The sequence below is a fragment of the Phasianus colchicus genome, chromosome 5, assembly GCF_987193195.1.
Source record: "Phasianus colchicus chromosome 5, bPhaCol1.hap1.1, whole genome shotgun sequence".
In the NCBI taxonomy this organism is placed as follows: Eukaryota; Metazoa; Chordata; class Aves; order Galliformes; family Phasianidae; genus Phasianus; species Phasianus colchicus.
Genome location: NC_143440.1, coordinates 51,437,039 through 51,450,627, shown reverse-complemented (window position 1 = coordinate 51,450,627; position 13,589 = coordinate 51,437,039). Strand labels below are relative to the sequence as shown.

The 13,589-nt window shown below is 42.0% G+C and overlaps 1 protein-coding gene across 3 annotated transcripts in view; it reads left to right on the top strand.

Annotated features, from left to right (window-relative positions):
- Positions 1–9,506: 9,506 nt before the first annotated feature.
- The window catches only part of LOC116228826 (uncharacterized), a 35,186-nt gene continuing 31,103 nt past the window's right edge, over positions 9,507–13,589 (top strand). The window contains exon 1 of one of the 3 annotated variants that reach the window (XM_090141681.1): positions 9,507–10,391. Coding sequence is in view for 1 of the 3 variants with exons in the window: in XM_090141679.1 (XP_089997805.1) it covers positions 10,553–10,682 (130 nt within the window). In the remaining 2 variants the exon portion in view is untranslated. Of the gene's footprint in view, positions 10,392–10,415; positions 10,683–13,589 lie in introns of those variants that run through there. The other 2 variants (XM_090141679.1, XM_090141683.1) reach the window with 2 other exon arrangements.

Sequence of the window (13,589 nt, the reverse complement as noted above, 5' to 3'; positions counted from 1 at the left end):
TCTGTTTTGGACTTGAAGCTTTTAAAAAGTTAAAAACTTACAGAATATTTTAAATGTTTTCTTGAGAAATACACAGCAACACTTTTTTAAACATGAGAAAGAGGGTTAGTGCAAAAGAAGGAAATATCTCTTCCAAGTATATGAGGCTTGGCAGTTATCACGAGGGGGAAAAATAATCATAAAAATGTGGGAGGCTAGAAAAGCACAGCAGGAACTCTTTAGCTGTAAAAATATGCAGCATGTATAACTTACTAAATGCCTCCTTTCTGTGGCTTTACTTACATGCTACAACACCTCTGAGGTTAATAAATTGCAAGTGTTAAAGCATACCGCTGCCAACACCACTTTATTGAACAGCAGAAGGGAAACGAGCCCCTGGATTTGGTGCTGCTTGACATCGTGAATAACTGAAGAGTTGTGATTAGTAGCATAAAGAAGGATTTTTAAAATTTGGTGATATATAAATTGACATCAAGTTAAGAGTTACCTTTTAAGAGGGTATTCCTTCTGCAAAAGGCAGAACCCATACAGGTAAATTAGAATATACTCTCTTGCATTATACAAAACAGACTAAATTTGTGGATTATTGTCTCCTTGGTACCTAGCTGTTCATTTTTTTCCTCACCAGAGAAATTCATTAATATTCAGTCTGGATCCGAAATGTTTTTACTGAATCATAATATTTCATGGTTATTTTTTCTTTTTTTTTTTTTCACTTTAGCATCCAGGGGCTTGGACAAGACAGAAAATAATTTTCTCTCCCACTTTAAAATGTCATGGTTTCATAGGTTTCATAAATCCTGAAGTTCATAGTTCACGTTGCTTTTGTGACTTTCAAAACACAGAACTCTTGTTTGCTTTGCATTTCATTGATATAAGCTAAGGAGTTCCTATGGATGCCACTCTCCTGAATTTAAGGTACTTTAGGATGGCACAGTGGAGTCAGGTTTTGAAAGTGGTTTAATGTCTGAGAGTAGGAAGTTTTCAGCAGTGGGTTTTAGGGTGTGTGTTTCCTTATCACAGAAATGCTTTGTTATGGCTTAGTTCAGCCTTGAGCTATGCAAGTTTGTCCTGTGCTGCCTTAGGTTTTATTAAAAATAGCGGAGACAATGCCTGTGATAATGCAGCAGAACCATGACTCTATCCAAGAATTAGTATGTGTCTATATTTGAAATGTAAGTCTTAAAAAATGGGTATTCTAATTGCAGGTATTTATATTCTCACATAAACTACTGCACATTCTGCCTGTATTTTATTCTTCAGCAAGTTTTGTCATCGTTACATGGTTGGCTATAAACATAGCCCTTTTTCAACTTGGTAACCTTGGTCAAGAAGAACAACTTTTCTCTGCTGTAAGCTGTATGTTATCTTCCAGTCGTTGCTTCAGAGATGATGTTTTCTTCAGCTTGAGCAGGATCCCTTAGCAGCTGGGTACAGGACTCTGTTGTGCTGCATGATGCCTCTGCTGTGGGTTCTGGTCTTTCCCTATGCTGCTGGGCACCCCACACTCCTACATGCAGCTCACTGAGGAGAGTAACCTGGCTGGGTTCGTTCCTGATAGTGGAAGGGACTACAGTGCGGATGCAACTCTGACATGCTAGAGTTCTGTCTATAGCAATTTCCAAAGATAGAAGGAGGGCCAAAATTCTGCAGTTACACTGAACTCTGAATAGTAAAACCTTTCTTCTTCCTGCCTCAGAAATGTGTAGAATGAGTTTACTTATTTACATGTCAAGTTTGAATATGCAACTTCTGTTGTAGCACAAGTCCAAATTCTTCCAGGACTGGTATTTGGGAAGGTGGATAGATTTGAATAGCTGTGGCTTTACTACTCAGCACTCATTCTTTCAAGCTGCATTAGACACTAAGCAGTAGCAAGGGCATAGGTCTGTTTTTTTCTCTTCAGGAGCTCCACATTAATTGCTGCCTGCAGCTCATCTTGTACAAGCTCATTTTGTAAAATACCTTCCTTTCCACTCTCTGCAACATTATGGTTAGCTATTTTCATTGGTAGTTCAGGAATTAGTAAACAGAAAGAAAAAAAAAAAAGAGAGAGAGACAGCAGGAGACACACCTAGCCATTATTTGCTAGTAGTTATTTTTGTTTCTTCTGTATCTATGCAGAAGTGCTAAAATATCCCAGCAAAGGTTTGTGTTTTAAAAGGGCTCCGTGTTGTTCAGCTGACAGCATAAGACAAGCTCTGCCCCAAATCTGTTTCCATCATCTCAGAAGACACCACAAAGCTCCTGCTGCCCTCCTTTCTTTTGCAATGTGTCTGGCTGTGAGAGAGAGGTGCCTCAGGAAAGAGAAGCAACCACCTTTCTCTGCAGAATATAAACTAATAGTTGATAGCTGTAATTTTAAGGGAGAGTGATGTTTTTTATTTATGACAGTGTTTCCTATCAGTATGCACTGAGGGGTTGAGCACAAGCTGAATGCAGGGTAGGAGGCATTGCTAAAGGGTTGGACATTGCTCAGTATGAGAGCCATGTGTTGGGTTACCTGGTGAGGAGCACTACCCACCTATGCAAAACTATCTAACAGCTCACTGTGCTGTTTTAAAGAGTAGGGGTGGCTTCTGAGGGCAGTGTTCCATCTAAATCTAAGGTGGGCAGAGTGTCCTGACTCCATCTAGTTGTTTGTTTGCTGCAATGCCCATTCCTAAACAACAGTACTACAGTTTTCTATGACCAACTGATTCATCTAGAAAAGCTAGCAAGCTTCTGAAACAGATGAGCAATACTCATTCATGTGTGCTGAGAGAAGGGCTAAAGGCTACCGTGTGGTGCTGTCAGATTCCTGGCCACTGTATGTTCCTCAATGACAATCTGTTTTAAGTATGAATATTCTAAAAAAAACTACTGAGAAATTGTACAATTTTTTGGGATTGGCAGCTCCCCCATGTCATTAGGCACACATCTCTGGGTTTTAAGCAGTGCTTATCTTCAGCAGTGCATTAGAAAAGTGGTCTCACTCTCTTTGTTGTCTGGAATAACATGATATTTCACCATGGTGAAAATTTCACTGTATTTCTTAACATGAGTATGTGTGATTTGCTTGTTATTTTCACTCTTTTTGATTTCTCAATACTGTACTTTTACTTTTGGCATGGCACTTGTCTGGTCTGTGGGAGGAGTCTGTTGGGAATTTTACAATCAGTAGTTACTTGGACGGAAGGACAAAATAAAGTATCCTTTTGAGCAAATAAAACTGTGTTGAAATCGGCAAATAAACAAAGGCAAACTCACATGAATGAAAAGTGCAGATGGGATGGAAGTTCAATTAGGAGGTGAAATCAGCACAGTTTGGAGGTCTGTGATAAAGAGGTGCCCCCAGCTTGATGAGCTTTATTTGTGTGTCAGCAACCGGTACAAGTCTTGGTGATAGGAATCAGAGAAACCAGGTACTCTCGTTTTGCCCAGGTAGCAGCTTTGGTTACAGGCATAACTGGCAAGCAGTAGCATTATCCAGCTGTTGCATGCTTGTGGTTGACAAATCTGGTTGCTGACAGAATTGGATGTGGAAGATAAGGAGGCCTTAAGGAAAAGAGCTGCCAACTGAAAACATGCTGTCAGAGCTGCCTGCCTGTTCACAGTGTCCAGTTGCAACCACTGCGTTTATCTTTCTGTGCTACTTGTCACAGCTGGCCTGCAGACATCAAAATCTGTGTTTGTGAGTTAAATCTCTCTTCCAGTAGCATTTCAGTGATTTACGTTTTCATTTCCATTCCATAAAAAAATTGCCCAGGTTCTCTCCAGCTGTGTGTGCTTTGCCAGCATCTCCACATATACATCATACCTCATCGTTTTTTTTTTTTCTTGGCTTATGCAGGTCTGACAACCAGCGCTGTGATTATCAGCAGATAGAATCATAAAATCATTAAGGATCGAGAAGACCACTAAATTCATCTGCTCCTACCCCAACCCATCCCCACCATGCCCACTGACCATGTCCACGTGCCACATCTCCATGGTTCTTGAACATCTACAGGGTCAAGTCTCCCCCACCTCCCTGGGCAGCTGTGCTAATGCATTACTCCTCTTTCTGAGAAGTTCTTCCTAATATCCAACCTGAACCTCCCCCTGGCTCAACTTAAGGCCATTACCTCTCCCTACTGCTATTTCAAGGGGGAAGAGGCCGATCCCCACCTCATCACAACCTCCTTTCAAGTAGTTGTAGAGAGCGATAAGGTCTCCCCCAACCCTCCTTTTCTCCAGACTGAACAATCCCAGTTCCCTCAGCCCCTCCCCATAAGACTTGTGCTCCAGGCCCATCACAGCTTTGTAGCTCTTCTCTGGATGAGCTCCAGAGCTTTGATATCTTTCTTGTAGTGAGGGGCCCAAAATGTTGACTCTTAAGTAGCAAAGAAAATACTGAGTGCTTAGAGTTTCCTACTTTCCACTTTTCCCTGGAGGAGTGTTTTGTTGCCTCTGATTTTCAGATTCTATCTCCAGAACATCTTTCCTTGAAAATCGTAAGGTTCTTAATTCCTTTCTCTTGTGTGCAAAAACATGTGGCTGCTGAGCTGTTTTTTAGGGGTCTGCACAACAGCTTGTATCTTGCTTTGCTAATCTCTTCTGCTCGTTCAAGCATGGAGGAGTGTCTTTGAAAACAACACGAGGACATTGCTGGGAGAGCTGGAGTTTGGAGGCAGCACTGAGGCCCTGATAGTGATTGTGTTTGTGCTTTTGCTGGCAGATCTAGCAGAGGAGGAGGTGTCCCTGATGTTTGTGCTGAAGGCAAAAGAAAATTCTGCTTTAAAGGCAAAGGAGAATCTTACTCTCTAGGACTCAACCATCAAAGGGGATATTTGGCGAGGAGAGCAGTCATGTATTTGGGAACAAAAAGCTAGAGACATGACAGAAATTTTTTTGTCTCCAGTGTCTGATTTTATTTCCCTTACAGATTTACATGTATTGTAACATCAAAGGTATTTGCAGGACACTGCAGGCTGGGTAATGCTGAATTTGTGGGTTGCAATGTAGAATTTGCTGTTTGGTGCGTTTTGCCTTGAGCTTGAGTACAGCTGGTGCAGCTGCTTAATAAAGATACAAGGATTTCTTTTCGTTAGGAAGCAAATAATACATGACTACCATGAGGTGCCAAAATCTTGAATGGTCCAGTGGCTTACAGCTTAAATATTTATCTTATGAATGTGCATTATTTGCCAAACTTAAAAAAAAAAAAAAAAAAAAAGAACTTAAAATAAGAAAACAGAAGCAGAAACTTTGTTCTGCAATTCACACATGCGAAGTATTTTGTATGCTTGGGCTATTACAGAAACCAGTAACAATACTGAAGGAACTGGTAACACACACTGTTTCCAAGAGTGGAAATTTAATTAAGCCTGGCTTTGGCCTGTGTGGATTCTGTGGTGGCTAATGAAGGCTGACTTGAAGCACCAACCATGTCTCACCATGCCCAGACACCCTTGTCTCACATTCCCAAGTGTTGCTGGCTTTGGAAGTACCCAGTGGGTTCAGGAACAGATAGATGCAACCAAAGTTGCTCACATACATCTTGCTTGTTTAAGAAACCAGGCTGAAAATACCTTTGAATGTGAACCCACGTCAAACATGGTGTTGATTATAAAGCCCAGTGTGATTTTATTGACATAATGTAGGCTTTTCTTTTTGAAAACAAGCCAGGGGACAGACCGAAAGCAGAACTTTCTTACAGGAATGATACTGCCTTGAACTGTTTTTCACAATCAGGTTTGGAAAGCTCTTAGAACACAGTTATGTCAATGAATGTTCAAATGCACAATAGAAGCAGAAGTTTGCCCTGAAGAAATAGGGGAAAAAAAATAATCTTGTTCAAATTGATCATTTGGGAGCTTTTTACCTGAAATAGTTAGAGGAAATGATCTTCAAAAACATTTCCTGAAATGGGCATTCTCACAGAGTTGAAGGGATATAAAATAAATGCTCATTAAATGGCTTGTGATTCATATCTCTGTCCACATTCAGATCTGGGAAACTGTAGCATCAACAGCTCAGTTAGAGTAGGTGGTGACTGTGAACATTTTGGTTCTGTAATTCTTTCAGGACTTGATTTTAGGATTCCAAAATGATTGTGCACATGTTAGAGAGCTCACTAGTGTAAGGCATCATTCATCCCCAGGGAGTCTGGTTTATTCTCTCCCTAGTGCCCTTGACATGCCAACTAAGCATTTTTTGCATTAGTAATTTTGAGCACAGTAATATTTCTGCATCGGTCCCTGGTGTAGCCATGGAGTAGCTGAATAAATTTTAATTTGCTGCTGCACTGTTCTGCCCAGATTTCTGTAACTGGTACATCTTCCTTGCACTAGCCATAAAAAATGGCATTTATGAAAGCCACCCACTCTACCTCCTGTAAATGAAGAGATGCTCAGGTGGAACGCACTGGCTGTTTCCAGTGTTGTTTTGCTGCACCGCAACCAGAGTTTGTTTTTAATCATTCTCATGAATGATTTACTGTTCTCTTTCTATCATGTTACTTTTTCATTGTTGTCTCCAGCAGGCAAAAGGCTTTCAAAGGGTTCTTTAGGGCTTAATGTATTGTTTGTCCTAGATATTGGGCATGACTTATTCAGAAATGTGTAATAAATACACAGCTCCCCTCGTTGCTGGTTGTTTGCTCAGCAGACAGATTAATGGATGACTCGGTGATGGATGAATATTCAGCTCAGAATGGTTCTCCATTCTGGATTAAGTTGTGGAGGGTGTGTGAATGCAGGTGGGATCTCTAAGGTCAGATATAAATGTGAGGTTATTCAGGTCCACAGAGATGAACTGGTTTATACCATGGGATGATTTCCCTGTTTAACTGAGTCTTTATTGGCAATCTCTTGTTCTCTTACCCTCATAGGATACAACTTTTGTATCTGAAGATATATACTTGTGAATGCTTATTTTTACTTTGTGAGTAGCCAATTCTCTTGGCTATTAGTGCCTGCTGTGGCTAAAGAAGGCTTTTATTTTCCCTGGCTATTTGTTTTCCTGGTGTGCTGAGACAAGGAGTGCTGTGACATAAAGATTTGATAGTTTGGTCTATCTGCTGTGAAGGCAATTTCCAGTCAGAATTTGCACTCTAGATAATGTTTAGTAGCATACACTTGATAAAACTCCTTTTTGCTTTATAGATAAGTACTGTTGAATCTCAGTAGCAGTGCTGTTCCCACAGAATCCTGCAGTGAGCAGCTGATTCATCCAGATGAAGTGTTCAGTGCCATCCTTCGCAGATCCAAGAGTCCCATTGCCTTCTCTGCAGAGCCCTGAGCAACGAGTCCCGCTGCATTCTGCACCCTGGGACATGTTCAGGTGGACAGGAGGGGTGAGCAATTTGGGCCACGCAGCTGGTCTGACAGTGTGCTAATTCTGGTGCATGGTGTGGCATATGCTATGACGCGTGCAGACAGATCGCTCACAGTTTGCTCAATTCCTGGAGCAGCAGGGAAACAGGCAAAGTAGCAGTGGGTGCCAAGTCACAATCTGCTAGCTAGATTGCTTGAAAAACGGCCCAAACCTCCTTGTCCACTGCTACAGAGTGAACTGCTCTCTGTCATTCTCTGTTTCCTTACCAAAGGTCCTAAAGAGGCAGCTCTCTAGCTTTGGTTTGTGACATATTTGCCTGCTGTGATCCAGATCCAGATCCACAGTGTTGTGTTTGCTGTAGTGACTCTAACCTACACATAGCTGCTTAGAGGTCTTTGGAAAACATAGCACCGGGGAGGTCAGTCTGCGTGCATACATGGACTTTGGGCAGGACTATTGCACCACAGGCTGTGCAATATATTCTTCCAAGAAGGCTGTTAACAAGAATGAGTGAATCAAAGGAGAGCTATTAGTCATGGGTTTCTCATAGCAATCTCTTTAATGGACTGTTGACTGCTGGATGCTTCTCAAGAAAGAAGGAAAAATATTGGACAAAATGAAATCAATTTCTTGAACCTTTACTCAGATAAATATGATCCATTCACTCTTACCGCTTTGGAAAGCTTAGCATGCATCAGTTGTACGAGAAAGCTATGCCAGAGCTGAGAAAAACCCTGCATGTCTTAACTAGTTTCATGTGTCTTGCATCCTTCTTATTTCCCACTTATTTTAATTGTCTCAAGCTTTTTAGTGGTTCTGTCACTGCTTACAGTCCAGGCTAAGGCATTAAGAACAGACAACAGGGTTCTGTTCTTAAATCCTGCTTTGAAAACCAAACCTCTTTATAATACATTCCTGGAAGAAACCCCTTTGTTTATTTTGATTTGCCTTTTGGCTGTCCCTGGATGTCCAGTCATTGGCCAGGACCTCACTGGCTGAGTCCCAGCACAGAACAATTTGCAGCTACGTGTAAGTGACTTCAGTTCATTTCGGCCATATCTTTGCAGCATTCTCCAGAGCCAGCCATCTGTGTTTCAGCTGATCAGGGTGCAAGCTGAACTCTGACTTGTCTAGCTGAGCCTGCCAAGAAAAGCATTAGCTAAGCAGAAACAGCGTGTAGCTGAGGGCAAAGGTGAGAATGTATTAAGTATCCACATCTTGACACAGAAGGGATGCAGCTACAATCAAAACAGGGGAAAGGGGACTGGGCAGACGCACAGCCGCCTTATGTGACCCAGGAGTGTGTGCCACACTGCTTACTGAGAAAGGCTTCTTTGTCTCTGTGTGTTGTGCCTGCCTGCTTTGGCTGAGATTCAGAACAAATGCAAGAAACCCATCTATGTGGCCTTGATGACATTTTTCTGTTTCTTGACATTGCTTTGCTGTGCTCAGAAAGGCCTTGAATATGTTAGATTACATGTACATTTCTGCTCTAGCCAGAGATGTTTGTGCAGCTGACTTGCAGTTCTCCTCTCCCCAGTGTGTAGGCTAGAGGGTAGGGAGAATGTCTGAATGCTGCAGCACCTTTCTAAAAAGAGAATTCACTGTCAAATCACAGCTGGGAAACAGAATAAAGAGACTGAAATTCTTCATCTGTTTCTTGGAAGGAAGCAGAGGTGGGAGGGGAGACCTCTTACCATCACATACCTCTTTACAACTGGCTGATTCCTCATCATATAGTCTGACACTCTTTTTCTTGCTGACCTCTCGCCATTTAGATTAGAGCTTGGCCATGTGACCTGCATTTCTGGACGCTACCTTGAACATCACTGATGTAAGCCTTGCTCAGGCAGAATGCTGTGTCCATGAGTAGCCCTGAAAGAGACAGGACATCATTTCTTATTAGTCTTACAGGGAATGGTCTTATCAGAGTTCTTCAATTTCAGCTGGATTTGCGCAATCGTTTTTTGTTCTGACGAAGTTTTACCACTTTGATATATTCTGATATATTCTGTCTATTACGTACCCCTTCAATGCACACTGTGGGCTACAAATGAACTGTTCAAATGGTCTTGGCTTCCAGTTACAAATAGTTTTCTTTTCAGACTGTTTTTCATATCTGTACTGACAAAGTGATTGGACTGCGCTCCTTGAAGCTGTAGGACTGAACATTACAGATGATACCGGTTCTGTACTTCCCTGCCTTTTGACAGCATTGGAAAGACTGAATTTACAGCTTGACTTCTGTATCTACCAAATGTCCATTTCACAAAGCAATTTTCTGGAGTGACTGGCTCCAATTATTGATTCAGCTGTATTTGGTGGGATTGTTTTGTGGGAAAAAGTCGCTTCCTGGTCCTGTAGCGAACACAGGTCCGGCCAGGAAACAGCTTGAGTGTTGGCATAAGGTACTGCAGTCTTTTAGCAGTCCTGGCTGCTGATAGTGAGAGGCAGTTCTATCAAGAGACTGTTTGGAGTATAATGTTTATTTCCTTTACTTTGCTGTTTATCAAAGACAACCTGTGGGCCTGCTGACGTGACAGTAGCTTTGGTCACTTTTGGAAATTTGGGGCTCTGTGGCCTTAAAACTACTCCCTTTGCATAGGAAGGCTGAGATAGGCCCCAGTGTTAGCATCAGTTTCTGGTCTTAGTGTTTCTAACTGTGGAGCTTTAAAAGTTAAATAAGTCTCTTCTCTTTAGATCCTCTTCTTTCTCTTTTTGCTATCACATTCATTTTCATTCCAGCTTCCTAAGGGGAAAACCAAATACCATTTGCAGTTTACTGCTGCACACTACATTTATTTCCTCAGTGTTTTCTTTCAGATCATGAACCCAGCCAACCAACTTGTTATCAGTTTGACAGGCTGGAACTGTTGTCCTGGTGACCAGAGTAGTTGCACTATCACCACGTACAGAAGGCAGCAGAGATGCCTTGACCTGTGAGTGTAGCTGTGTGTGCACATGATATGATAGCAAAGTCACTTGGATACTGAAGATAAGATCCAGGTCGTGGTTTATCTATGTGAAAGACGAAGCAAAACCAAAATGGAGAAGCTTGCAAAGTTAATAACTGTAAAAGAAGAAATGAGAATGTGAGTAGGAGTTGCAAATGCTCAGTTCTTCTCGGCATCTGGTCTGTGTACCAGTCGTGTAGTGCGTTTGTGTTTGAGAGCTGCCTGCCCGCCAGCCTGCTGTCTCTTTGCCTTTTTGTCTTTTTCTACCCCCTCCCACATTTCTCTCATTTCTTAGGTTTATGAACGTGAAAAAGAATAATGCTAGTAACACTTCTGAGTCATGCTTTTCACCCAAGTACACTATTCTTAATCCATTCGTATGCGTGTTCCTGAACAACATCAACTCCAGCTCACCAGTCACTGATTTAGGTGAGTTATCAGACTGATTTGGTGGTGCACTGTCACAGATGAACTCCTAGTGCTGGGTGCTAGAAAAAAGACCTGCTTTGAATGGCATACAATCCAAATGGAAGACAGAGAACAACAGATGGAAGGAGACAGATAAGGGAGCACAAAGAGACAGTGAGACATCATTACTCAGCACATAGGCAATGGTGTTAGCACACCAGCTGCCTCACAATTTGGAAAGTTTTGCGGGCAACATAGCATGTTCTTGTATTATTGTAGTGGTATCTTCTGGTTCACTTAGATACTGGCAGCTTTCAGCCGTCATAGACAATGTGTGACGGGGCAACCTACATAAAACCAGATCCTGTCCTGGAGCTTACTTGGGGGTAAGAGCATATTCAGGTCCTTTACCTGTTGGTTTCTGTGCAAAGTAAGGGCAGCTTTAGCCTGTTGGACTCCCAGGTGGGACTTGGCCTTGAGGCTCGTGCACCCTGTGTTAAATGTCACTGTGCTGTAGCTGTGGTTGTTATGGGGAGGAAGTTTTCAGTTAATCCCAAACCCAGTTAATCTTCCATGGCTAACTGAGAATTGAATAGGGTCAGCTTACTGTAAAAGCTTGCCTTTCTGAATACTTATTAACAGGTGTACCTCCACAGACACCATCAGAGTCCCACACTAGACCCAAGGGGTATGTTAGTAAACAACATGACTCAGCCCCATGGCAGAGCTCCCAGTGGGAGACAGCACATCTGTTGGCTGCAGGATCACAGCCCTGCTGACTAAAAGGGAAAGGTTTAAGGATGTTGTGGGATGGAGCTTCTGTCATGTAAAATTCATGGTGCTCGCAGGGCATCTTAAATAAAACATTACTCTTCCTGAAAAAGAAATGAAGTCTTCATTTTGTGCTTAAAAAAAAGGAAAGAAAGGATATTTAAAGAATGAGAAGAAAGGAATATAGGGCTATCTTGTGTGTGTTCCAGTCTGACATGACCCTCAATCTGCTCTCACAATAATTTTGCACTGGAATGACCCATGCATATTGCCCGTGAGGAACCGTAGTAGCAAGGGCAGTGTTGCTTTGGCTTAGAAGAGGATTCATGCTTTCTGATTAGCAGAAAAAAATGAGTTGCATTTCTCACCTCTGCAATAGTTTCATCTTCTGAGATACCTCCTTGAACTTCAGTGGCGTAGTGTGTGATACTGGTGGATAACAGAGCAGAAGTGGACCAGCTCTCTTGTTATGGGACAGCTGATAACGTGGCTTACCTTACACTTCTGCTTCTTCTTTTTGTTTACCTGCCTGTCTGTGCCTATTGTCCTGCACTCATTAGTACTTCTTCTGTTACTCGAATCAGCAGTTTTCCTTGTGATACTCAGAACTTCCCCAGGTGTTGTGTATTACTGAAAGTTTGAAGGGACTTGTGAAATTCCTGTGTGACTGGAGGTAGTAAGGCACAATGATACAGCCCTTCCTTTGTAACGAGTTCTTCTTTTCATGGCAAGCCTGATTAAGAAGAAGCTATTGTTTGTTCTTGGTACAAAAGGCTCTTGAGAAAAATGGGAATCTGGCACCAAGAACGAGCTGCATAATTTCAGGAGGGTAACAGAAATAACTGGAAAGCAGGTTTTGCTATTAATAAGTGCAGTGAATAATTGTGGCCTTCAGTTCTTTTTCAAGGCAGGATTAGTCCACTGGTTTTAACACTGAGATATAAAATGAATGTGTTGGTGGCTGAAAACGTATGTTTTATTTTTGTGTGTATTAACCCCAAAAGAGTGCGGTTGCAGAAAATTCAATGCAATTTATGTTTGTATCCTGTAAGGTTATTGCCTGAATCACACAATTGCTCTGGTTAAGGAAGATAAGCATTTAGCTTTAAGAAATAAAATCTGAGCTCTTTGACTGATTGGTTTCCTCCGGTGCATTGGCCAGTTTCAGACAGGTTTGACAGATGGAATAATATGAAATATGAAAGTTCTGAAAAAATTTGTCAAAATCAGCTCCTGGAATAGAGAGTCACAATCCATTGCCCAGAATTAGGAAATGCCTGATTTAGAAGACAGCAGCCAGCAAACACTCCTGTTCTGCTCAGCCATTCAGCCTACTCCTGGCTCCACATCACATACAACATATTACACGTGATAGGTAGTCGAACTGACCCATATGTGAGTCTTATGTGAGAGTGTAGGGAAAAGGAATGCAAAGCCTGAGTAAAAGAAGTCATAAAAATCTTTATGATTTTTTTCCAAACCCATTGGTTTTTCTGGGGATAGTTTTAGAATGATGTGGCATTGCAGTGTGATGCATGGACAGCCAACCTGCCAGCTTGTGCCAGCCAGGCCATTTCAGCAAGTTCACAGGATATGTCCAGTGTTCTTAAAACATCCCAGAGTGTCCTGCACGTGATTCTTACTCACCACTCCTGAAACACAGATCTGAGTACCCAAGCTGTGCTGTGCTCAGGATGGCATAGACAGATATCTGCATTTTCTCTTTCATCGCATGGAGGGCACAGCTTGTGCAACCTTATCTACAGTGAATGCCTAATGCTTCGTGACAGCTTGGTCTTTACTTGAGCAGGAAATGTTACTTGTAGTTTAGAATTTGAATTGGATCTGGCCCATTCCTCTTTCATCCTACATCGTTTCTTTTGAAGTCGTTTCTTTTTGGAGGAGTCACCAAGACAGTACTGCCAGCTAGCTCAGGAAGGCGGGCCGCCTATGATGCAAGCTCCAGAGCTTGGGATGAATTAGAAAGGACAGATGAAAGCAGTTTTTCCAAATTTGAGTGTACACATCGTGTTGGTGGAAGTATCTAACTGTGGGGCTTGCAGTACTCTGTTGGCTGTGTTCATCATGTGGTTTCTGCTTTGTAGGCGTATGTGCAGACTGGTTGTTGCATGATGATTCCTCACTTAGAGAATCTGG